The sequence below is a fragment of the Brachycentrus maculatus genome, unplaced genomic scaffold (assembly GCF_059751285.1).
Source record: "Brachycentrus maculatus isolate JH-2025_06_01 unplaced genomic scaffold, ASM5975128v1 h1tg000188l, whole genome shotgun sequence".
NCBI classification, from domain to species: domain Eukaryota; kingdom Metazoa; phylum Arthropoda; class Insecta; order Trichoptera; family Brachycentridae; genus Brachycentrus; species Brachycentrus maculatus.
In genome coordinates this window covers 512,566-537,688 of record NW_028280939.1, presented here as the reverse complement: position 1 = coordinate 537,688, position 25,123 = coordinate 512,566, and the positions used below count along the sequence as shown (strand labels likewise).

The window sequence follows — 25,123 nt, the reverse complement described above, 5'->3', positions numbered from 1 at the left end:
ATTATTTATGTGTTTAAATAGAAAATAGAATTTGATTTTGAACAAAGTTGTGGGTTTTCAAAAATTCATGAATTTTTGCATTATTTGATGCATTACGCATTGCAGTGTTAATCCTTCCTAAGGAGGGAAATGTATACATTCCCTTCATGTACATATATACAAATCATCTGTTGGTTACACAAAACGATTGCTAATTTACCATTTGCTTTTTTAACCTTCTTAAAACTGATTGAAAATTCAGTTGAATAATATATTTTTAGAAATCCTTGATAGAATTCTATCTTAATGATTTATTTGCAAAACATGCAAATAAAAAATACTTTTGCTTACACTCCTTTATTGACCAATAAGCATTTACATCCAATGACAGGCATCTTCCGACTCACTGAAGGACACCCGTCACTATGTGAACATCACTACAGAAGCGTGACACACACAAAAAAATATTTATCAAAAGTATAAATACTTTAAATTCTGTATTTAAAGATGTTATCTCGACTCTTGTGATCTTTCTAGTAACATATATTCCCAAAAGACATAAGTACTTTATATATGTAGATTGTACTCTCATTCTACATAACTACTGTCAAATTTAAGAGATTATTATAATTCTTATAAAATATTTGTATAAGCTGTGACAAATTTTACACAAATTTGACATTCACATCAATGGTATCTCGCACATTTACCTTTTTCAATGTCAATTGGTTGTTGATGAAAATAATAGAATATAATTATTTAGACGAAATCAGACTTAGGACTAGATTTTTATGACAACTATTTGTCATTAAAAAAAAATCCACCAAGTATACTTTTTTGCTTTCCAGCCTAAATTTAAAAGATTTACTATACTGGTTTGGTAATAGACTTTCTAAAAAGGTTTATTCTTAGCTCTTTTGTAATTTTTCCCTAACAATGAATACTAATTCCCTTAATACCTACTCACTTTTTCCACTAGATCAGGCAAACAGTTATTTTAACCAATCAAATTATTGTAACAACCTTTTTTAAATTCAAAAGTAGGTTGAAAAAAAACATGGTTCTAATTAAATGAATTATTTTACAAGGTGGCACAATATTAATCACCCTTTCGGATGTTATAATTTTACAAATGGCGTTGTACATCTATCATATTTTACATTTGTGAACTAGACAGCTGCAGTGTACAAACAGATTGATAAAACAGGCACAAACGTGTATCAACACTGGCGGCAGACACTTGACGGACATTATCTTTTCCACTTAACAGAAAAAAAATTAAAGGTCCAAATAAAGACTTCCAATACATACTCAAATTCTTATTCAGTAAAAAAAATTTTTATTAACAAAATTGGATGATTAATTTTCCGCCACCCTGAATCTATTTGTATACTGCAGCTGTCTAGTTCACAAATGTCGAATTTGATTGACATACGATGCAATTTGTAAAAATTATAACATCTTATCGGATGATTAATTTTGCGCTACCCTATATCGCTCACTCCTTTCAAGAACGTCATAAATCAAAAAACTTGATTTTTCAGGAGAACGTTTTTAAAGTTCAAACATAAAATACAATGTTTAAAAATAAATATCAAGCCACTTACTTAACTTTTTACTGTGCAACAGATCTTTTGAGGTAAAACCTGAATATTTTTTCTCCATTCGAAAAATATTTAGCATATTAAAAAAAATAATTAAACAATACCTTTTCTTCAAAATGCAAAAATAACACTTTCTGCCCTGTAGCGGGTAAATATTAAGTTAAAAATATGCCGCTTTTGCTGGGATATAGTACATTTTCTGGGCATCACGAAAACATGCACAACTCAAAATTGACGATTTTTGATTTATGACGTTCTTGAAAGGAGTGAGCGATATGTATAAGGAATCATAGTTTACGATTTTAATTTTGAGACTATTACCACCTTCCAGTTGTAATAATTTATTTCTTGGTATTCAATACATGTCAGCTTTTCTAGTGTTAACAACATTTTCTTTAAAATACACAAAAAAATCTTATATTTATTAAGTATATTTGGTATATAATCATACATACAATATTGGAAAAATACAATTCATCAGTAAAATATATATTTTTAAATACTACGGTAACTTCACATACAACAAAAAATTGTAAATAAAAACATTTTTGATGCACAAAACTATTAAATTAAAGATAACAGGTAAAACTCTTAGATTTATAAATTAAGTGGACTAAATAATATGGAGAAAAAAAAATCAATAAGTTACATATTCGTAATTGCAAAAGTACAGTTACATTATATGTATTAAGTAAAATACACATAAAAATCAAACATATTTCCCATTGAAAATAATCCATCTTTTGTGCGGCTAAAAAATTTTATAGTATATTAAATAACATGGGAATCTTTGTTGTAAAAAGCATAAACCAAAAATGTTAAAACAAGTATAGTAAACATTTTGAGATAAGCCCTGATTCATGGATCGAGTCGTCAGTTGAGAAATCTGATGGACATCTTTTGCTCCACATCTGTCCTGTCCAACACACGGCAGAACTCTTCGAAGGAGATAGACTGATCATTGTTAGTGTCGGCTTCAAGGATAGTTCTCTCGGCAATGCTTGTCAGCTGTTCCTCACTAAAGAGATTGAAAAAAAAGATTAAAATGGGAAATTTTAACGATGCCACTGAAATTAGTTATAGCAAATAAAAACCTATCAGCGGATGCTAAACTGGCAGTACACAACAGAGTCCTGGTTCCAACTCTAATGTATGAAAGTGAAACATGGAGTTGGCAAAAGAAGGATGAAAGTAGACTGAATGCAGTCGAAATGCGATCTCTCAGAAGAATGTGCGACAAAACGTTGTATGATAGATGTTCGAATAGTGAAATAAGGAAGGAATGCAAAGCTGAGATAAGCATTATCGATAAAATTAAGAAAGGTGTGTTGAGATGGTTTGGAATTGTAGAACGAATGAGTGAGGAAAGAACGGTAAAACAAATTTATGAGGCGAGCAAATGAAAAATAGAGCAGATGAAGACCTAGAAAAACATGGCTGGATCAGGTATGCCAAATATTTGAAAGTGGTCAGGTTAGGAGTCGTAATAATTCGGCGGGTATCTATGAGGAGATGCATGAACGTGGAAGAGGCGAAGAATGTTTGCAAAGACAGAGTGGTGTGGCGTTTTGTTCTCTCTGCCTACCCCTGCGGTGAAGCGGCGTGATGGTTAGTTAGTTAGTTTTTAAACGATGCCACTTTCATTTTGAGGACACAGAACTAATTTTTATCATTATTGGCTTGGCAACCCAAGATGGGTCAGTTTTCTTTAAGAATTTCTCAGATATCCCTTAAATTTTATGGCAACATTCTTCAGTTGGCATGCTGACGTAGAAACAATCACATAAATTCAGTACTTCTGAAAGATCTATGATTACCTGAATTGTTATCTGATGTATATGTTTCCTTGCAAAAGTAAGTATTCTCCATCATTATGTTACCAAATTATAACTTAGAAAAGACAAATGGAGTAGTGTGGTCAAAAAGTTTCCACAATCCAAAGAATCCCTTCCGCCTCTGTAGTGTAACAGCACACTCGGCTACCGTTCTGGAGGTCCCGGGTTCGATTCCCGGCGGGGGGTCAAAAAAGTGTTATGTATAAGTACGTGTAAGTAATTTACTCTAATATTTATTCAATAGTACCCTGGACTGGTACTTGAAGCGGAGAGCTGATAACCTTTCCTTCATGCGTTAAAGATCAAGATAACACTGCATTTATATGATGCAGTGCCCTATGCACCATCGGGTGCGGATAAGGGTTCGAAGTAGAAGAGAAGAAAGAATAGGGCTGAAAGTGTGATGCAGAATTCTGTGAGACTCTGGGAAAGGTGGTATCATATTATTTTTTTGACATCTCATCAAAGATGAAGAAGAATATGGAAGTCTGAGCATTTACAGGGCTGATGACCGTCATAAGCTATAAAAATAATATGAAAATAACTCCTGTAATTGGAGGTAATCCAGATTTTGTGAACAAGTATTTGGACACACTCAAAATGTTGTGGTATCATATAGAGAGAAAGTCATGAGTAACATAAACAAAAGCAGGGAACAAAATGTCAAACACTCAAGGTGAAACAGAAGGTCTGATAGTCTACTAAGCCTTTGGAAATCACAATAAAAACACAGGAAACATTTACCTGATGTTAGCTCCCACCATCATGTGTAAGATGGCCAAAAGCTCATCGCGAGAAATCATATCATCATTATCAAGATCATACATCTTGAAGGCAACTGAAAAAAAAACTCATTTAAATTATTTGATATTTTTTTAATTTATCAAATTTAAAAAATTGTTCACTATACATTTCTTCTCAAATTCACTTCGGTATCGGGTATTGGTGTCATAGACTAGATTCCATATTGTCTAAGGTTAGTAATGAGTTCCATAAACAACTGAAGCATACCAAGTCAATGAAAAAGTGAGGCCAAATCAAAGAGCATAGAAAATGTATGTGAATGACAGCTGCGGAGGCGGACCGACCAGGTATTTTTCTTTCACTTTGTAGGGCACTTAACATCTACCATTTTTCACTCCATCTAGGTTGGCAATAATGTTGATGTTACCCCTCAACAAAATCAGTTTAGTGATAAGAAATGCTACAGCAAAAGATGTAACCTGCGTATTATCGTTATACTACTTTTGTAGTGTTCTTCCATTGTATGAAGGTGCTGAATGTAGCATGCAACTTGACCTTAACACAGTGGAATTCTATACATATTTGCATGTGTACTTTATCAAGTTAACTGTAGGGTGTGTGTAAAATATCGCAAATGAATTAGATTTATATAGCCGGCTCTTGCGAAATTCAGACACACTTATAAAACGTTCGATCATAAACTACACGCTTGGTTCAATACCTGCAAACTTTATGTGAATACTACAATTTTAGCATACTTTCATACGAAAATATATGAAGGGTATCTTCATATGTAATGTAGCCTATACATTGTAGGAACTCATTGCTGGTCCAGTGGTTTCCCAAACTCAGACCCAAACCCAAATTATGTAATATTAATACATAATGTGAATACTACAATTGTAGCATATTTTCATATGAAAATATATGTAGGATATCTTCATATGGAATTTAGTCTACACACTGTGTGGACTCATCTGTCCAGTTGTTTCTCAAACTCAATGGATGTAAGGCATTAATATCTTTATAAAATGTGATGTTTGGAGATTGGTGTTTACCACTAAATATCAAATAAAATAAAAGTTACATTTCAACTTCTCCTCGCGACTGTTGAGTTTGTTGTCCTTGTGCTTCTTGATGGGGCGGAAGTGCGCCAGGACCTGCATGAACTGCAGGAAGTTGACGCGGTTGTCGTGGCTGCCGGCGAAGAAGGCGTGCACAATGCGGTCGCCCAGAGGGTTGATGGCCAGCTCCGGGATGCGGAGGAAGTCCTCGCGGGAGAGCGTGCCGCAATCCCCGCGGTCCAGGGAAGTGAAACGGGAATATAGACGTTCTATCTGGTTTGGTGTGACTGTAAAAACAGATGAATTACGAACAAACGGTGAAACTTATGAAGTTGAAAGGAAAAGATTTAAAATTATTGATTGCCATAAACTTTGGATGACTGATCAAATAACGATATTAGATTTTTAAAAAGCATAGTTTTTTTTTATGGGTGGGTCCAAATGGACATTGAGAGTTTCTATACTATACGGGACCTGGGAACGCGGCAGGAACATTAAAAGTTAAAGTTTTTAGAATTTAAAGGAAAAGCCAAGAAATAGCATGATAAAGTTTGCCAAGTAATAAAATTGGATCACTGCTCTTTATTCTCTTTGGGAACAATACATCATGGGAATAGTATCATCCGTACTGGGTCGAGCAAACTTAGTTTTGTCAATTTTTATTTGTATTTTACCGAATTTATGGCGCATTCAAGAAACCACAATAAAAATGCCAACGCCAGCAGGAGCTACCCAGAGACGATTCTGTGATATCACAAAATTCCTTTTCAAGAAAATTTTTCAATGACCGTAAAACCCGAAGTAATTCCAACTGAAAATGCGCATATGTAAAAAACAGCGAGACAAACCTAAAGATGTGTAGACAATATTCATTTGACGCCGTTAAAATGAGTGTAATATTGCATATTTTCCATAGTAGATTAAGCTTTAAAAACTAAACAATCACAATATAAAAATCAACATTTATGTTTATCAATTACGTCTGTTTTACGTAGGTAATCCTTGGCAAAATTTAAACATTCTTAATTATTAATTACTTAGTAGGATACAAATGTACTAATAACTTCAATAAGTCGAATCAACTCATGGACGCATAGAGGTCGATCCATCTCATTATAATTGAGATTATCGTTTAATCTTATACTCCTCGGAGATCAAGGTCTAAAGATATCAGATATTGTTAAAATAATACGTACAACCGGTTTCATCTTGAATTTGTGCAATTTCCTCTTCGCGTAAAAGAAGAGAGGATTTATTTCCCATCTTGTGAACGTTATTGATTGACACTTTTTTATTATTGAATTACTTTGGCAAAACAATATTTGACAGCACCCCACCACTTGTCACGAGTTTTCTGACTTATCATAGACTAATATAATACCGTTGGTCACCGTCGCAGTTTCATAGACAATAATATTGAATAAACTGTCAAAAAATAATGTTGCCATAAAGAAAAAATATATTTCCTTAAAAGGCAAAGTATGTAACTAAATGAATATTTTTGTTTTTTTCATATAGAATTCAAAATTTCCTACAACAACGCGATCCCTTGTCAATTTTACTGGTTGCGTCAAATATGCAAACCAACTATTATTTTGGTATAAATATGGACTAGTCCTCAGAGAAGAAATGTATTTTACAATGTTTTTATTTGATATCTCAACATAGTTGAATAAGAATATGGAAGTCTGGGTATTTACGACCTGTCATAGGTCGTTTTAAGTGATCACCCACAGTAATTCGGATAGCCGATCCATAATATATATTATGATGTCAATATAAATAATTCTCAACTGGTGAAGTCTTTATTTGGATGCTAAGAATTGGACACTTAACACACTTAAAAGTTGTGGATATATTTTTTTGCTGGTTTTTTATTTCCCTGTTAAAAATTAAATACAGATAATTGATATACTTACTGATATCCGAGTATATTGTGTAGGTACTACATTAATACTGTGTTGTCATTGATAGCTTCTAATAAAGATAATAATGCCTCTCTATAGAGTCTATAATACCTCTCTATTGATATTTTTCTTGTATAAGCAACATAAGTTAAGTGGATCCTTTATCACTCCTTACCACTTCTCTCTGATAACAATTTATGTACATATCCTCTACTACTATTTTTAAATATACTAATTATTCATATCATACCATATCAATTATTCATACTACTTGTTAATTTTCTTCAAACCCTCATCCTCACATCCTCACCTCCATCCTCGATGGTGCATAGAGCACTGCATCATATGAACACAGTGTTTTCTTGATCGCTAACACATGAAAAGGTGATCAGCCCTCCGCTTCAGGTACCAGTCCAGGGTAATATTGAAAAAATATAAGAGTGAAAAAATCACTTATATTTATTTGACCCCCCCCCCCTTCCAGTACGGTAGCCGAGTGTGCTGACCATTACACTACGGAAGCAGATACTTCTAGAAACCAATATATTTGTGGGTGACACTGTTGCTATGGGGATGTATTGACTTGTTTATAAAGTAATCATAATAAGTCAATATTTTGTATTCAATGTATTGCTTATCAAATAAAATTGATTGTTTTTTGTGTTATGATTATAATAATAAATTTGCCAATCTGAAATATGTCCCTTGCAAATATAGCCGAGGGTCCTGAGTTTTTCGATACAAATGTCAGTGATCATCAATTCCACACTGATGATGCTGGCGACATACCGATTGAAGACACGGAACACTTAAAGGAAAATTACTTTATTAAACCGCACATTTATGGTGTGAGAGATAATGCTGATCAATTGAATGTTGAAACTCTTAATAATGTAATCTATGAACTTGGCATAATACCCCTTTGCTGGCCAGTTATAAATGATCCTCATTTCGAAAGCCGGACGTGTCTTCCTGAAACATATTATAAAAATAATGACAAAGAAAGAATATTACTAGCTTTTACTGAAAATTTTAGACAACAGTTTGTCTGGAAGTACCCAAAGAGGAGACCGCTTTTATTTGAAGCACCAAATGATTGTGGATTGCAGGTATATTAATATTAAAAGTATCCAGAGAATGTTATATTTTGATTTAATTTTGTCATCACGTTTAGTATTACTGGTTTGTTTAATATTTAAAGAGAACATTTGGTTTTATTGGATTTAATTTATTGCTTATTTAGGATTTTTTTTGTAAAATTAGGTGTTCTTAAAATAGTCTTCAGTACTTTCTTATACATATGTACTATGTAGATGTTGGTACTCTTCTCTTGAGTTTCTGGACATTAATTTTGTGCACAATTTTTTCCACGTATTCACTAAGATAATAGATACGCATTTCTCTAATCCAACTTGATGTCCTGCTATACATATGTGTCGCCTACTTTCAAAATCCGCCAGATCCATGTAAGTCGATTTTACAATGAATGCAAAATTCTCTGGGTAACATTTATGTTTCAAAGATTTGTCTATCTTTAGATAAAATATTATGAAATAGAGGATTTTCGCATTTTTTGGAAGTTTTTCAGTATTTAAAAAAAAAACACGAGACAAACCGATGATAACGTCATCTTAATTTTTGATCTATCCCCGTTCTCTGATTGGCCGATATGGGTCAGAAGGCAAGATCCATTAATATAGCGGAATTTGAAATACAACGCTCTTTTAGAGTATTTTTTAGCAGGGTTTTCAAGTATATAAATATTTTTAAACAATAAAACCCACAACTGGCATTCCAATAGAGTATATATTTTAAAATCTTATAAATTGGATCTGGCGGATTTTGAAAGTAGGCGACACATATACATTTTAAACAGTAATGACTTTATATTCTTTGAACTCTGGTGAATGGATTTGAAATATTTACCGACATTTCTTGGTGGAACTGCATTAAATCTTTTTCCAGTTAATTTATTTTACCAGCGACCGGGTTTCCTCGTTAATGTTAAAATAAATTCAATGGAAATGCTGCATCATAGTTAAGAGTTTTATTACTTTTAGAGCTCTGAGCATCGATTCCATGGGGGAAGTTAACGCATTAAATACGTAGTAAAAATAATTTTATCTTGACTTTAGTTCCTAAAGATTTGCGTTTGGCATTTTGAAACGGGTTGTTGGTCAATTTTATGAGAGAGTTAATGATACCACAAGGAGAATGAATGAATTTTGTCTGTTTGCTCTTGTTTTTTTTACCGAATAAAAGTAAATTTAAAATTATCCACATCATAATTGATGCATGATTATTTTCTGTAATTCTAAACTTGGTGAGTTTATTGAACTCAGCCTAACCTAACCCAACCAAAGTAAGGCAGAAGGAGAGTTAGGAAAAGAGTTATTCGACATAGGTGGTTGCTTTCTCTGATCCTTGCATGATGAATATTTCAGAAGATGGTTTGTACAACAATTCGCCCAACCTGGTTACTTTATCCTGCAATGCATACTTGGGAAGGATGTGCATCTTTTGTTTCAGACTACTTGGAATATGAGCCACTTAGAAAACCTGAACTCCTGGTAAGTGAAGTATCATTTATCTTAACTTATTAAATATTTACAGTCTATAATCTAATCAAGACTTCAATGTACAAAAGCTGAAATGATCTAATATCATAAATTTTACTTTAATCAGGTTTCATATACTTTATTCGTACAATTTAAATATTTAAATATTTTTTTATAAAAGATTCCTTCAATGATTATCATTTATATCCATTCATCCTTTATCATGTTTCTCTATGCCTGTTGTGTCCAAAGGGGAAGGTTAATGCAATAAATTAAAGCTGTCATTGAGTCAAGGATGTGCATAGCAAATGTTGGGGGGAAAAAATAAAAATAGTTTTTTTTTTTGTAATTATATTATATTAGAAAAATAATAAGGTACAATAGATTTGAGTCATTTAGATACATAAGCTTCTATCATTCTTTTTTCTAACATGAGATCACAATATTCTATAAAATACTTAAATGGTAATAATATCCACTTTAATTTGGCATCTTGTATTCTAAATTGTAATGAGAGGAACAAGTTGACAGATAATAAATGTAATAATAAAAAAAATATTAAGTAATAATTATTCACAATAATTTCAAGTTACTTGATGTTTGATGCAGATAGATTGCGAGTGAAAAAGAAAATAAAACAATGCTAATACGGGAAATTATTATTTCTATGGAATGCATTTATTAGGTACATATAAATTAATTTTGTTACTAGCATTATTTGGCAGTTATTTCAAATATATTTGAACTTTTCTTTATGTTAAAAATTCATGTGATGGCTATTTTAATGGTGAAACGGCTTAAATACTTTCAAACAGGTACCTAAATGTTACTATGGCTTTCTGATATCACCTAAAAAAATGAATTGGTTCAAATCGTTAAATTTATTATAATATTATCTAGATAAACTCAATATACTTATTTGGATCTGCAATACAAAATTTACTACATAGTAAAATCACACATATTAAAATTTTGACTGTACAATATTTTTATACAAAACAATTAGAGACACTATTACTTTAAATTATTTCAATCTATATCTATATATATTTTAACAGTATTTACTAAATTTGTACTCCTTTACGCATAACAATGTGCGTAAAAAGAATTTATTTCACTATAAATATACATTAAGAAAAAACAGTAAATCTTTATATTTATAAGAAAACCCTGAGAAATTAAAATATCTGTAATTGAATTAATTACATTTACATCAATTTAATACTTAAATTAGGAAAGTCGACAACAAATAATTATTTCCAATTTCTGACTGAAATTATTTGGAAGCTTGACTTAACAATAAAGTTATTTTTCAATATAATTTGATGACCTTTTGATATTCAGATAATAAAATATTTATCACATTTTCAAAGGGCAGAAGCTCTTCTGATAAACTTAATTTAAACTAGACTAATCAAGGTCAGCACATAGGGGTGCGCTTCTTTTGGACAATCTTTGTAAAATTACAATTATAATTCGGTAATCTGATCAACGTCACGGAATAGGGCAGGGTGCATGGATAATTGAATGCAAATTGTAAAGTATTATATAACAAAATTCAACATTAAAAAATTGTAGGCTCGTATAATAAGTAAATAATATAACGACACGTTATAGAAGTAAGTTAAAACTTGTATATTCTATAGAGCTATCAACCGTATTGAGCGAAGCAAAATATTTAAGAGCTTGTGCTACTGACCGAATGTTTTTGTAACCTATCTATCTACAAAATGTCAACAATTGACTTTCCCTGTAATGTTATCTTTGTATATTTAATTTTGGTAACATTATTCTGCAACCCTTTTTTATTTTCGCCTGCTAACTCTGTCTTTTACGCTGCCGTTTTGGTTTCTTCTCTCCGCATTTGCTTTAATATTGTTGAGCAATCCCTTGAGTTGGTGGACTTGCATCCTCGTGACACTCGGCTCCTGGCAAGCCTCCAACCACTTCAAGAACTTCTCTCCATGTTCCAGAGCTTCGTTCACTTCACAGCCGAACTCATTTTCAGTATTTGAATCTTTTTCACCGTCTTCAATTTCCGGAGACTGTTTGGGAGAGAAATCGTTGTTGTTATTATTAAATAAAAGGTTGTCCAAAACAGCTCTGACTTTTGTATTATTTTTACCAGAGTCCCTTTCGTGGTTATCTTTGATCGGTGGCGTGATACAATTTTCTGGAACTGTTTCTTCAGGTTTGGGTTCTTCCTGGTGAGCATTACTCCTTTCTTCCAGAGGAGCTGATGTTTCAGTTTTTTCTTTAGTAAGATGCGAATATAGAATTTTGTCATAAGATTCTGTTCTGGGCTGAGAATTATTCATATCCGCAGACATTTTTCCATCTGGTAATCCCAAGTTTCCAGTGAATTGTTTATAATACTGCCAGAACCAAGAATTTTTATTTAACGAATCCAGTGGTGGTATTACTGGCGGTAAAGAGTTGATCGATTTCTGGGAGTGTGAAGAGTATTGATCTTTACTACTTCTGCTAGACGGGATCGCGTGTTGTAAGTTGTGTGGGTTCGGAGTTGTCGGATTGTTTGCCAAACTGAGCATCGCTTGTTGCTTTTTAAACCAATACCACAGTGAATCATCCATCGGAGTGTCTTTATAAGAAGTATGGCTGGACCTACTGGACCTGCTTTTCTCGCCGTACGGATCGGAATGGTGGTGAGATTTGCTGCTCGATTTATGCTTTTCACTAGAATTCAATCCGGTAGATGTGGAATTATGACCGGGTTTAGGGGATCGGATAGACCGCAACGCTTTGGCACTTGTGTTAATACTGTTAGATAGAGCACTTAGACTAGGATTCAATTGAGCGATCAAACTAAGATTGGTAGCTATCTCATTAAAACTTAAACCGAGATGGCTTTGTCCGAGGCCAGATATTCCCGACAGGTGGTTCAGGCCAGAAAGTGGGCTTATTGCACTCATAGACATGTTGGCACCCGCGTCCATCTTCTGCTTGCTTTCCTTAGAAATAGAGGAGTTTAGGAGATCACTATTATATTTGTTCATATCGGATAGGTTTTTCGAGAGATCCAACGTAGATCTTGTGTAGGAAGAAAAATCTGGGTGCACCATCTCGGGAGGTTTAACTTCAACATCATCTTTCTTCACTCTGGAAAGATCTAAGCCATTTTCTTCTGTAGATGTTTGCATGGAGAGATCATTTCCTTCCGGGTATTGGATGGAGCCCATGTTTGAATTGTGAGAGTAGTTTAAAACCGAAGAGGCAACATCGTACTTCACTCTTTTTTCTGGAATGTTTTCAGTCATACCATCCGACGATTTATCAGTGTCGGGAGTAGAATGCCTGGAAGACATGTATCTGAGTTTATCTTCGTTCTTGCACCAGCCGCGAAGGGTTGACTCGGGAACTCCAATATCCCTTGCGACAGAAGCTTTGGATTCTCCATCATTAACCCGTTGGATAGCATCTATCTTGTCACTTGCGCTGAGAGCTCGTAGGGGTCGTTTTCCTTTGCTGGTAGTTCCCAGTGTACAGGTGCCATCCCTAAAACAAACAAAAACACAAAATTATGCTAAAATCAGTCTTGGCTTATTACTCTTCGACAAAATTATTGTCAGTTGCACTTATACTATTTACACAGCTATAGATTTCCCATATCAAATAAATAAATAAATGCCTTAAGAACTAAACATTGCACACCTCATCGCATCGACAGAATTTATTTTAATTGTCAATTACATGATGATAAGATAATCCTCCTGCACTTCATGTACCAATCTAGGGTGATGCTAAATATATATTCGTGAAATAATTATAAAAATAAAATTTCAAAAAAAGTTATAGTAAAAGCGTAAAATCATTTGTACGCCAGCAAAACGCGTTAACCACTACACTACGGAGGCGAATTTTTAAAAATATTACTTTGTTCAGGCACCTAAAGTGTGAAAAAAAGGACTGATGAGCTTATAACTAAGAAGTTATTTACGGTCAAGATTACGCTGTATTCTCTGATAGCACTGGTGTGGATAAATGATGAAGAATAAAAAAAAGCCTATGTCTCAGCGAACTCACGGCGAATGGATAATGTTACGCCTATAATGCAGAAGTTGCGCGATGCGGTTCATGATCGCTATCAAATGTGTACGCAGATTGACGTCTAATAACGGGTATTTGTAATTAGTGAAGTTTATAAAACCCTTACTATCTTGTGATTTTTTTTTAGATTTCGCCATGCTTTTAGTTGTTTTTTTTTCCACATGCGAATTTATATAGTCAATTATTAGTCGCATCGAAATTCGTCAATTACAGAAGAATCGCCTTTTATTAAACTGCGTTTTGGTTCACGAAGTTGAGCATTCGTTGATATAAGCTATCATATGGGAACTTTTTTCTATCTGCATGTACATTTTATTACGTTTGTTGAGCACACAGGGTTTTTCTTTTAAGTTAATATTTATTAAAATATACTTGGATTCAGGGATTTTTTTCCATGTGACGCGGTGGAACGGCGTTCCAGCACCTTTTTTCACCGATATATTTTTTTAAATTTTCAATATCAATTAGACGAAACAATGTCTGTGCTTACGTAACTACAATCATTATTTTTGTGTTATAATTCGACAAAATGATAAAATATGGTATTGTAATGAATACATATTTAAATGATATTTGAATATAATTTTTTTTTAGTAAAAACTGTACACGTAGTGAGTTCCATAAAAAAAAGCCCTGCTTGTATTCAATTATCTTATTTTATTTACGGCTAATGCCTTTAACAAGATTAATATAAATATGTACAATATCAATAAAGAATACACTATTAAAAATCATCACTATCAGCGAGAGAGAGTGAAACTTAAAGTTATACAATAATAATATGCACATAATTGTCGACTTTCGTTAAATGTTATCTGCCAGTACCGCGACTGCGGAGTATGATAAAATAATGTAATTAAAAAATCACGTCAATTATAGTATGAAATGTATCAATCCTTTTCTACTCGCACATCTGATTCCGAGCAGTTTTTAGTTTACAATTTTTAAGCCAAAAGTAGCGAGATTAAGAGCACGCGACACAGTGAGCGTATCTAACCCCCTGTAAGTATATTTCTGCGACATCGCATACGGGTAGACATTTGTGGGCCTATAATAATAATAGTAAGGGATTCTCAATTTAATTTCCCATTATTTAGGTACTATTTTTATTGTAGTACCTACCTAGCACGATTTTTTTGCTTAGTACCTACTAACCTTTCGAAAAAAATGTATAGGTATCTCGTTCCTTTTTTTAAATTTAAGAAAATAAAAACTTTCCAGTGGTCGCATCAATAAGGTTTTGTTTCCGGCTAAATTTAACGGGGCTCGAATAAAAATATACGGCAACGTGCGACCAAGTAGAAATGGCCAACGGAACGTGATTTTGATACGTCCGAGTGCGTTCGAAATTTCAGAGCGCCGAATGACTGTCCGATTTGCTCGAACGTTATCGCTGCAACCGGGAGACGATTGTCCCGAGTCGTTAGAATTCGCCACGGAAGCGAGTTCCCCATTATGCCGTGTCCCCTTTCGGATTTGGCAGGTCCGGCGGCGCTCGGAGCCGCGGGGGCGCGAAGTTATTGGCTGGGGCGCCGGCGGGGGACGCGGCCCCCCCGTACGTGACGCCCGCATCAGGTACACGCGCAAGGCGACCCCCCCAGACTTATCTCGCCCCCGCAACCGTCGGCTGCGGACAGGGGCACCTAGCCTTTTGCAAATCCGGTTTTTTTTAACAATTTAACATTAATCGAATAAGTGACCTGCAAGAGAGATTTTGGTTTATTCAAGAAAAAAATACTTGGCTTTAAAAATTGTTCCATATCGAACATAAAACTCTCATCAACATATCGCACTGTAATGGTAGGTTTCTGAAATCAGTTATCTGATATCGGTATTCGCGGGTATTACGTTCCTCGAAAAGGTGGCGTATGGCGTAATTACGAATATCGCGGTTTTATTCTTGGCCAATGTGTCATCTTTCTATAAAAAAATAGTGGACTTATGGAACACATGGTTTATGAAATGCAGGATTTTAAAAACTAATTTTCTTTTTCCTCCTTTATTATTTTTTTTAGAATTTTGTTATTATTACATAATATTTTCAGATGGATTTTGAAGAGATTTCCTAAAGTTTATTATGTACATAAATAAGTTCCTAATGTTTTACTAAATGAAATATACAACATTATGAGTTCGTCCAAATACTTGTTTAAAATTTTGGATTACTCCGCTTGGGAGTTATTTTTTGCATTTTTAACATCTCAACATAGATAAAGAAGAATATGAAATTCTGGGCATAACAGAGCTTACTACCTCGGTCTTACCAGAGGTCGTAAGTCCTGTAAACTTCCACATTCTTCATCATCTATGTTGAGATGTTACAAATATATGAAATACGTATATCATCCACAAACACACAAATCTTGCGAACATATTTTGATTATATTTAAAAAAAATATATAAATATAATTTTGATTACTCCAAGCACTCTCCGGGTATTTTTTGCGAACTGACTAGATTTTACTCGTAAAAAAATTGTCACTAATAAATATTATTATTAAAATGTTTCACACCCCTGTCGGTCGGCTTGGCCGATCAAAGTCCGCGGAGGGGACAGCCGCCTCCCTCCCCCACCCCCCCTCCGCCGGCGCGGTGGCCGCCGCGAGTAAGCAAAAGCTTTACGTGAGAGCTTGGGTCAAAACTGACGGAGCGAAAAAGGAAAGAAAAAAAATAGAAAGCCGCCGGGGACCGCAGGAAGATTGAAATGGGAGATAATGCGGAGCCGATATTTGTGTACGTCTGGCACGCAAGCCACGGGGTAGGTACTCGGTACGTGTACCGTTACTCGGAATTGCGCAGGAGTAGGTACTACCCATCGGTATATTTATGCGTTATCCGTGGTAGGCACTGCCTGCTCAGCTAAAAGCGGGAAAGGAAAGAGTGATAGCTCTAAGTAGCTACTCTGATGTCCGCAGCGCTGCCAAATCGAACGCGTTCTACATTTCAAAAAAAAAAATGTATGGCTACCATCTAAATTCATACGTAGCCAGGTGACTGAATGTAGCCAGGTGACTGAATATTTACATAAGAGATTTTATGAGTAGGTGCTTTTCTGAGCTACATAATGTTTTACTTTGTTTCTATTCACTTCCAATGGTGCAAAGGGTACCGTAGCGGATCGACGCGGTTGTGACTTGAATTTAGTTATACATATGAGGGAACGTGATTAGTCCTGCGCTCCAGTTTCTTAAATCTAAGAGGGGAATATATATGAAGGGGTAAGTGAAAGAGGGTGAAGGAGATTATCATATTACATAAGAAAGGAGATGGAGAAGTAACAGTAGGTACAATTTACGATGAAGAGGAAAATGAGAATATCTGCAATGACTTTTTTTAAACCTCCTCTCTTTTACAAGTGAATTTGACTTTGATAATGAATGACTTTGGTCGCATACTCGTGTAGTCGGACAAACTACCCTTTACCATAATAAGAGTATATAAAAGCTTTATCCGTATTAATATCATAATCATTTTTTGCCCTGTTTAAAATATTAACAACGGACCCACATCAATGAATAGAAGATAATTTTGCCTGTCATTCCAACTACATATCTTGATATTACGACGTTTCTGCAGGGGGCATGCGGAGATGCCATTTGCATAGTCTTCGCTTCCTTCACGTCCCCTGATCCTCCTTGGTAAAAACAAGCCGATTGCTTAGATTCGTATCATGTTTTTAGTTTTTCATCGCGCCACGTTTTTGTTGACCTTTCTCAATTTCTAAGTCTGGCAACTTTTGCACCGTAAATCTATTTCGCTGTTCGTTCAACATTCATTCGTGAACTTAAATATTTATTTACTTGAACCGATTAAAAGACAATATCGTAACATACTTATCTTAGGCTTGAATAGCATTGTATAAAATGTACCTTGAGCTATATTTTGTATTGGTATTGAATATTGGATGTGCAAAATTTCGTAACAAATTTTAGGGTGTCAGCTAATTTTCGCTATAAGCAATCGGTACACACGTCTGTTACTACATACAAACAAATATAATGTTCTATGTTTCTACATAATAATTACGGAATTTTGATATTAAATAAATTCATTTTATTATCATCAATAATTATACGAGTGATTAACTAATTGAGTCAAAATAAAATAAAAAAGGTGTATAATCAATTTAATTTATTTAATATGTTGTTACTGTCGACTCGCTTGCAGCGCAAACTTCATTTAACCAACGATCAAGGTGCTAAGTTTATTTATTTATTTACTTCATCATACACGCAATTTCAAATTTAAATTTATAATATTATGTCCTAACCGAGTTTTCCCGTGCGAGTGCACATTTTATAACATTTGTTAATAAATTTATTTTTTAGTTATTTGTCAATCATGAATGAGTAATGAAATCATCGATGACATGGCCGAATTATACGATGAATTTCGTATCTACCCACCTTCATTATGAGTAGCTTTTAAAAAAATGTTATTAAATTATATTATGGATTATGGGGGTAGAGGTTACAGAGCTTTATTGCGAAATACTTAAATATAAATCGAAAACAGACTTTATATTCAACGATATCCATAATTCAACGAATGAGCGAGGAAAGAACGGTAAAACAAATTTAGGAGGCGAATGTGGTTGGAAAAAGAAGCAGAGGAAGACCGAAAAAAACTTCAGATCAGGTGTGTCAAATACTTGAATGCGGCTGGGTCAGGAGTCGAAACAATCGACGGGTATGTATGAGGAGATGCATGAATTTCTGAGGCGAAGAATGTTTGCAAAGACAGAGTGGTATAGCGTTCTACTCTCTCTACCTACTTCTGCGGGGAAGCGGCGTTATGGTTAGTTAATTTATACAATAAATTAATTATGTTTGTATAAAAAAACATTGAAGTGTGTACCTTATTAATTATTAACAATCTCTAATAATTCTGAAACATCATTTATGGGAACATACATGACATTTTCTAAAAACTAAATCATTTTAAAACGATATAAGTCAAAATGTGTTTGTAAAATTATATCTATCCAATTTACGTACACTATATCTATCGAATGTTGATACATAAGAAGTTCTAAAACCTTCCCTGATTGTCTGCTAGATATTTTATCGAAAGTTTAACGGTATTGAGTATTGACTGCGGGTAATCGGTAGGCCGTGGGGTGTATACTTTAAAAGGGAGTCCCACGTGTACAGGATATTGCATAGAAACAATTCACCCCCAACTATGCAAAGTCCTTCCAGGAAACGCCGAATGGTCAACAAGCGGCGGCGCGCTTCAGTCGCGGTTATTCCTACCTCGAAATAAAATACAAACCACGATAATATACAAATATTTATTTGTTACTTGTTGTTTCGGAATGAAAAGATGAGAAATATCTATTACTTATTGTTGTTCTTTTTCTTCTGACCCTTATTCGCACCCGCTGGTGCATAGGGCACTGCAGTGGGTCGACCCGGTGTTAACTTGATCGTTTATTACACGTAGGCAGGGTGATCAGTTCCAGGGTACTATGTAATAAGAGTATAAGAGTGAACAAAATCACTTGTATTTATTTTACTCTCCCAAATATCGAACCGGGGACTTCATGTACGGCAGCCGTACGTTCTAACTACTACACTACAGAGGAGGAAAGTAATGTGTTGATTGGATTTTCGTCATTATCTCGGTGCAGTTTTTGTTACAAAATTAAGTTTTCAACTTTTTTCTTATGTTTACTTTTTAAATAGTTCAGCAAAGACTAAGAATTGAGAAAAATGATTTTGCATTTTGTTAACGTAAATAAAGAATACCATTAAATAAAAAATACATTAATTAAATTGACAGCACTATTCTTATTATTTAATTTGTACTTGGTAAATACCACTATTTATTTTACAGATTATTAGTGTAGTACAGCTTTTATATAGTGCTGTAGGATGTCCTATGAGCCATTGGAAGTGGATTAGGGGAGATATATTCCATACATACATCTACTTTTGCTGTAGCTTTTTTACACATGGGATTAGAACGACGGCAATTTACTTAAGAATACGATGATTTTATCTTGACAAAGGTACGATACAAGAAGTGAGGGGTAACCCAATATCAGTTTTTTTGTTTGATGTTTTCATTACTAGGTCAAATTTTAATATGATTTGTGAATACGGACATTAGTATATTTGGACTTAAACTTTTTTGAGATGTCAGACTTTTACATTAAAATCTATAATTAATTGCATTTTTGTTGGAACTAAAGATATATGTGAATTGATTACGAAATACGTAAAAAAACCCCGACATCATTGTTTTGTGGTCTACGATAATAGATATTATATATAGAAGGATCGATTTGAAGACTTGACGTAGAAATGATTGAAGGAAACAGTATAATGTTGATATCAATCATTTTTAATTTTGGGTACAATACTACAAATTACTTAATTACATACAGCTGTTACTGAAGATGGTAATTATGGAAACTATCTTGTATTTCTTATATTTAGGTAATAAACCGTTTTACCAATTAACATGGTTTAAAATTATCAAGCGCCTAAAAGCTTTCAAAACTTTGAAAACTTGATTATTTATTTAAAAATCTTTGAGAAGGGATGATTCATAAGAAATTTGATATAATTTTTCAAAATACCGTATATATCGACATGTCTGACACGTTTTTATTTTGATGAATGAATTTAACGCCTGGTTTTTACGCACGCAGTTTAGGGTAGGCCGTGTCGGCAAAATGGTGTATAATTGGTTACTTTCCAATGAAGGTTAACGAGAAAAATACTTGAACATGCGCCGAGACTTTTTCAATGTTAGGAATTTTTCATATATCTTAAATTCAAAATTAGCGTTGCCATTCGATATAAATAATTTTAATTTTAATTTACGTGCGGTAAAATGATCTCCGAATGATGAAATAAGGAAAGAATGCAACGCTGAGAGAAGCATTATCGACAAGATTAATAAAAGGTGTGTTGAGATGGATTGGACATGTGGAACGAATGAGCGAGGAAAGAACAGTAAAACAAATTTATGAGGCAAATGTAATTGGCAATAGGAGCAAAAGGGGGACGAGAAAAACTTGTCAAGATCAAGTGTTTCAAATACTTGAAAGTGGGCAGGTCAGGAGTCGGAATAATTGGCGGGTATGTATGAGATGCGTGAATGTGGAACAGGCGAGGATTGTTTGCAAATACAGAGTGATGTGGCGTTTTATTATCACAGCCTACCCTTACAGAGAAGCGACGTGATGGTTATTCAGTAAGTTAATATTATATTTTGTATATTAAAAGCACTGTTAACTTTGTCGTATGGTAATATAGTTATATTATTTATTGATTCGGCATTAACTTTGTGGAATGACATGATTATTTTATTAAAATTAAACACTTGAATAATCCACTTAATTGAGTTTTATTTTTATTTACGACTAGTTTCGAAAACGACAATTGTTTTCATCTTCTGGTACAAATTAAAACTAATTTTAATTTGTACCAGAAGATGAAAACAACTGTCGTTTTCGAAACAAGTCGTAAATAAAAATAAAACTTAATTAAGTGGATTATTCAAGTGTTTAATTTTAATGTAATATAGTTAGTTTTAATTTATAAATAGTTATGTTATTCCTCTCTATTCTTCTCCTTTCCTTCTCCTTCCTGCAAAATCTATTTTTTATACCATACCCTTTTTAATTATCTCTTAATGTTTTAATAGTTATTATAACATAAATGTGGAATTGTTTAATTGGCTTTATTTTTATTAATGTAACTATTTTTGTTAATGTAGCTATTGTTTATTATATACTTTTTAAGTGTAAAGCTGTACAATTCCCGAACAACAAAAAAAATACTAAATATAGATATGTTTCCATCATCTGGACTTCTTGACCTTTTAAATTCGAGTCATAAAAGTGAAAAAGAGAGGCTCGATAGAGTTGTCACTCGCACACATGAGTTTTTTTCCTTGAACTTCAAGGGAGAGTCATGGTTTCCTAGTCTGTAGTGATATTAAAAGCCTTTTGGCTGCGAATAACTTCTTCGACCATTTTTCCGCATACAACAGAGCGTCGGGCATGGGATTGGCATTACCCGGTCTTTTAATGACCGCAAATTACCTGAAACCATCAGGGCCGGACAATTTTATCCCAAAATGGACTACACGGGCAAATACATTTTGGGGGTTTATGTATTAATTTTAAATCAAACACAGATTTTTTGAGTCTACTAAGTTGTATTTTATTAACAAAAACACATAAAAAAATAATATTGTGACAATTGTTTCGCCTTGTTAGGGCATTATAAACGAATGTCATTTTTGGGGCCCTCACCCTAAAAATTAAGCAATTTAAATTTTTTTTAATAACAATTTATTAATATTGTAGTTTAATTAGATTTTTAGCACAGATGAGTAATCACGTATCATCATTTTTATTTCTTGCTGATATGGAAAAATATGTTTTTCGTTGGTACATAAAAAAGAGCCTAAAGCGATTGTAATGTTTTGAAAGGCACTGATCAGGGATGTAATTACAAACTAATAAACTAACCATCACGCCGCTTCCCCGCATGGGTAGGCAGAGAGAATAGAATGTCAAGCCACTCTGTCTTTGCAAATATTATTCGCCTCTTCCACATTTGTGCATCTCCTCATCATCTTAGGGATGTAATGGATATTTTCATCAGTCTTAAGAACTACCGCTAATAAAGGTTATAATATATTAAATAATGAAATTTAAAGAGGAACAAATGTTTTTTTTTTTGATTGCCATAACGGGCAATCGAAATCTGAACCAAATGCATGGAAAGCAAACGTGCCGACTACTACACTACATCTTCTAACCCTTATCCGCACCCGATGGTGCATAGGGCACTGCATCGTATTGACGCAGTGTCATCTTGAACGTTACTTACATGAAGGTAAGGTGATCACTCCTGCCCTTCAGGGACCAGTCCAGGGTCATGTTAAATAAATATTGAGATAAAACACAATGTATTAGAATAGGGTTGTGGTCCCGTGGTTAGTGTCTCGGACTCTTGAGTCAGAGTTTCTCGGTTCGAATCAATTCTACCACAATTTGATACCTGTTTCTTATAATGAGCTGCTAAGGCTCACAGGAATAGTATGAAATTGAAGTATTTTTGTAAATAAAATAAAAAACACATATTTATTTTTCTTTTTTTTTTAATTAAATTTTTACCCTCCTTGGGAATCAAACCCGGGACCATCAGCACGGTAGCTAAATACACTAACCATTACACCACGGAGGCAGACTACACTACATAGGATGATAAAATTATAATAAGTTTTAATACTAGTAATGAAATAATTCACGTTATCATTTTCCAAAATAAAACGACCGCTTATCATAACACACATAACATCCGAAGTATTACGGATTCAACAGGTACAGTTAATGTAGGAGTCAAGTTATTATAAAAGTTTTGTAGCGCGTGGGAAGAGGTGAGTCGAGGAAAAATGGTCCGATCAATTCGCCATTTATTGTATACAAAACATAAATAATAAGTATTAATGGTTTAAAATGGTTTCAAACGATGATAAGATAATGTTTTTCTACTTATATTTGCGTCTTTTAAACATAATAATATCGATATGTAATAATAATAACAGTATCGTTATAAAACTACCCACATTCATTCAAATTATTATGTCGTGGGTATACTGGCAAAAAACGTTAAATCTAAAATCCCTGTTTAAATAATCCCCGTTCTTTAAAGCTGCATAAAATACCCGCTATTAAACTTAAACATGAATTTACTTTTAAAACCACATAAATGTGACATTTCCAATTATGTACTTAGTGTATTTTGCCAGTTTATAAAACGTTGAAAACTTTATAATATGAATCATTAAGTCAAAATTTCATATTTTTCGAGTGTTAACATTAATATATTAATGTAAATAACAAAAAAATCTATCGATAAAATAATGAAAGTTAAAAACATGCTTATTTATTGTTGTTATTCTGCATGTAACATCAAAAACTAAACAATTTTATATGAAATGTTTTGAATGTGAACGACCCGGGAAACAATGTTAAATTATTAATAATTTTAAAAGATTTTGTTTATATTTATTAGGGCTAAATAAAATAATAATTTACCTGGTGTTCATGGTGCCAGGTAAGAGGTCCATCTTATTGAAGGCTCCCGGCATATCATACAACAAACATGAACTGGTCGACATTGACAACAATCAATCAGTGAAGATAGTCTGACATTATTTACAATTTGCCGAAACAGAGTGACACTCGAACAGTTTGAAATACACGGAACCGGCGCGCAAATCACGAGAAAGTTTGGCGATATTGGAATAAAGTTTGTTAACTGCGGACACTTTAGTTTGTCGGAAAGTTCGGACGAGTATTCGCGACCGGAGCAGAGGAGAGAGGACCTATCTCCGCGAGTGACGAACTAGAATGACCCTCGGCCGCGGCGAGTGTCCGGTATCTTCCAGGAACGGTCGGCCGCTCGGGTACCTGCGTGTGGCTCGGAGGCGCGCGGAGCGAGGGGCGACGGAACGACCGCCCCGCGAGACATTCCACGAAAAACTGCGATTGTGCGATTATTGTAGCGGCCCACGAGGCCGTGTTTACCCCCGCTCCCCCCCGCGCCCCGGAATAAAACTAATCATTTTAAAGCGAATGAATGAAGCGGTCGGCCGGCCAATAAAAAACCGCAGTCGCAGGGTGCATGCGCCGGTAAAAAGCGGCGGGAAAAAGTTTTCCGCGCGCGCTTCAAATCGCACCGGACGTTCGAAAGTTTTCGAGATGATTCTACGGCCGCGGGCGGAATTAGGCGGGTGTCTTCGGTGTTCAGTCGGCCTCGCGCGCCTGGAGCGTGTGTGCGGATTTCTCCGAGGTGAGAGTGCGTCTCGCGGCGGCCGGGAGACGATGTCCAGCCGCCGTCCTTTGTCCACTACGATCAATACCGAGAAACTAACAGGTCCGCGGGGCGCGGCGGGAGGAGGAGGGGGGGGAGGCAGGGCGCCGCGCCTAAGGGTTGCACGGGCGGAGCGGAGGCGGCCGAGTTTCATTTTTTTTTCTCCATTAAAAAAAAAAACTTAAAAAATCATGACCATGATGATATTATAACTAAATCCTGTCTCCAACATAAACAGGTGGACTCATCCAAACAAAATTTTATTAATTTCCTAAAAAAAAATTAACACGACAGATTTTTTTTTCATTTCTTTTTATAACCCCTGCTCAAAGTTCGTCGTCCGCCCTGCGTTGGACCTCGGATAGCAGTAATGATGGTATCGGCCGCTATGGTTACTTGTTTCGGGCAATACCACTATCCCCGGCGGGCGCGACTTGAGTCGGTCTAATGAGGCATTTCCTGTTGTCGTTCAAATTTGTTTTTGCCCAAAGTGTTTGCTCCGATACTCCGTGCAAATATT

The 25,123-nt window shown here is 34.5% G+C and overlaps 3 protein-coding genes across 3 annotated transcripts in view; 1 reads left to right on the top strand and 2 right to left on the bottom strand.

The window, feature by feature from the left end:
• Positions 1-1,998: 1,998 nt before the first annotated feature.
• Positions 1,999-6,597, bottom strand: elm (calcineurin like EF-hand protein 1 elm). The gene is made up of 4 exons (XM_088262722.1): positions 6,423-6,597; positions 5,250-5,513; positions 4,163-4,256; positions 1,999-2,601 (listed from the first exon to the last, which is right to left on the bottom strand). The coding sequence occupies exons 1-4, from the start codon at positions 6,487-6,489 to the stop codon at positions 2,457-2,459; spliced, it is 570 nt and encodes a 189-aa protein (XP_088118848.1). The 5' UTR covers positions 6,490-6,597; the 3' UTR covers positions 1,999-2,456.
• Positions 6,598-7,740: 1,143 nt separating this feature from the next.
• Positions 7,741-25,123, top strand: part of lobo (coiled-coil domain-containing protein lost boys) — a 149,936-nt gene continuing 132,553 nt past the window's right edge. The window contains exons 1-2 of the mRNA XM_088262760.1: positions 7,741-8,242; positions 9,578-9,703. Of these exons, the coding sequence (XP_088118886.1) occupies positions 7,832-8,242; positions 9,578-9,703 (537 nt within the window). The 5' untranslated portion in view covers positions 7,741-7,831. The remainder of the gene's footprint in view (positions 8,243-9,577; positions 9,704-25,123) is intronic.
• Positions 11,367-24,274, bottom strand: LOC148307818 (protein distal antenna-like). Its single transcript, XM_088262742.1, has 2 exons — positions 23,826-24,274; positions 11,367-13,207 (listed from the first exon to the last, which is right to left on the bottom strand). The coding sequence occupies exons 1-2, from the start codon at positions 23,906-23,908 to the stop codon at positions 11,497-11,499; spliced, it is 1,794 nt and encodes a 597-aa protein (XP_088118868.1). The 5' UTR covers positions 23,909-24,274; the 3' UTR covers positions 11,367-11,496.

Excerpts from the sequence above, each read along its gene's own strand:
- elm (XM_088262722.1), bottom strand. The coding sequence starts at position 6,489 with ATGGGAAATAAATCCTCTCTTCTTTTACGCGAAGAGGAAATTGCACAA. Across the intron at positions 5,514-6,422 it reads AATTCAAGATGAAACCGGTT|TCACACCAAACCAGATAGAA; the intron begins GTACGTATTATT and ends CTGTTTTTACAG. Across the intron at positions 2,602-4,162 it reads ATGGTGGGAGCTAACATCAG|TGAGGAACAGCTGACAAGCA; the intron begins GTAAATGTTTCC and ends CAATCTCTTTAG.
- LOC148307818 (XM_088262742.1), bottom strand. The coding sequence starts at position 23,908 with ATGTCGACCAGTTCATGTTTGTTGTATGATATGCCGGGAGCCTTCAAT. Across the intron at positions 13,208-23,825 it reads CCTGGCACCATGAACACCAG|GGATGGCACCTGTACACTGG; the intron begins GTAAATTATTAT and ends TGTTTGTTTTAG.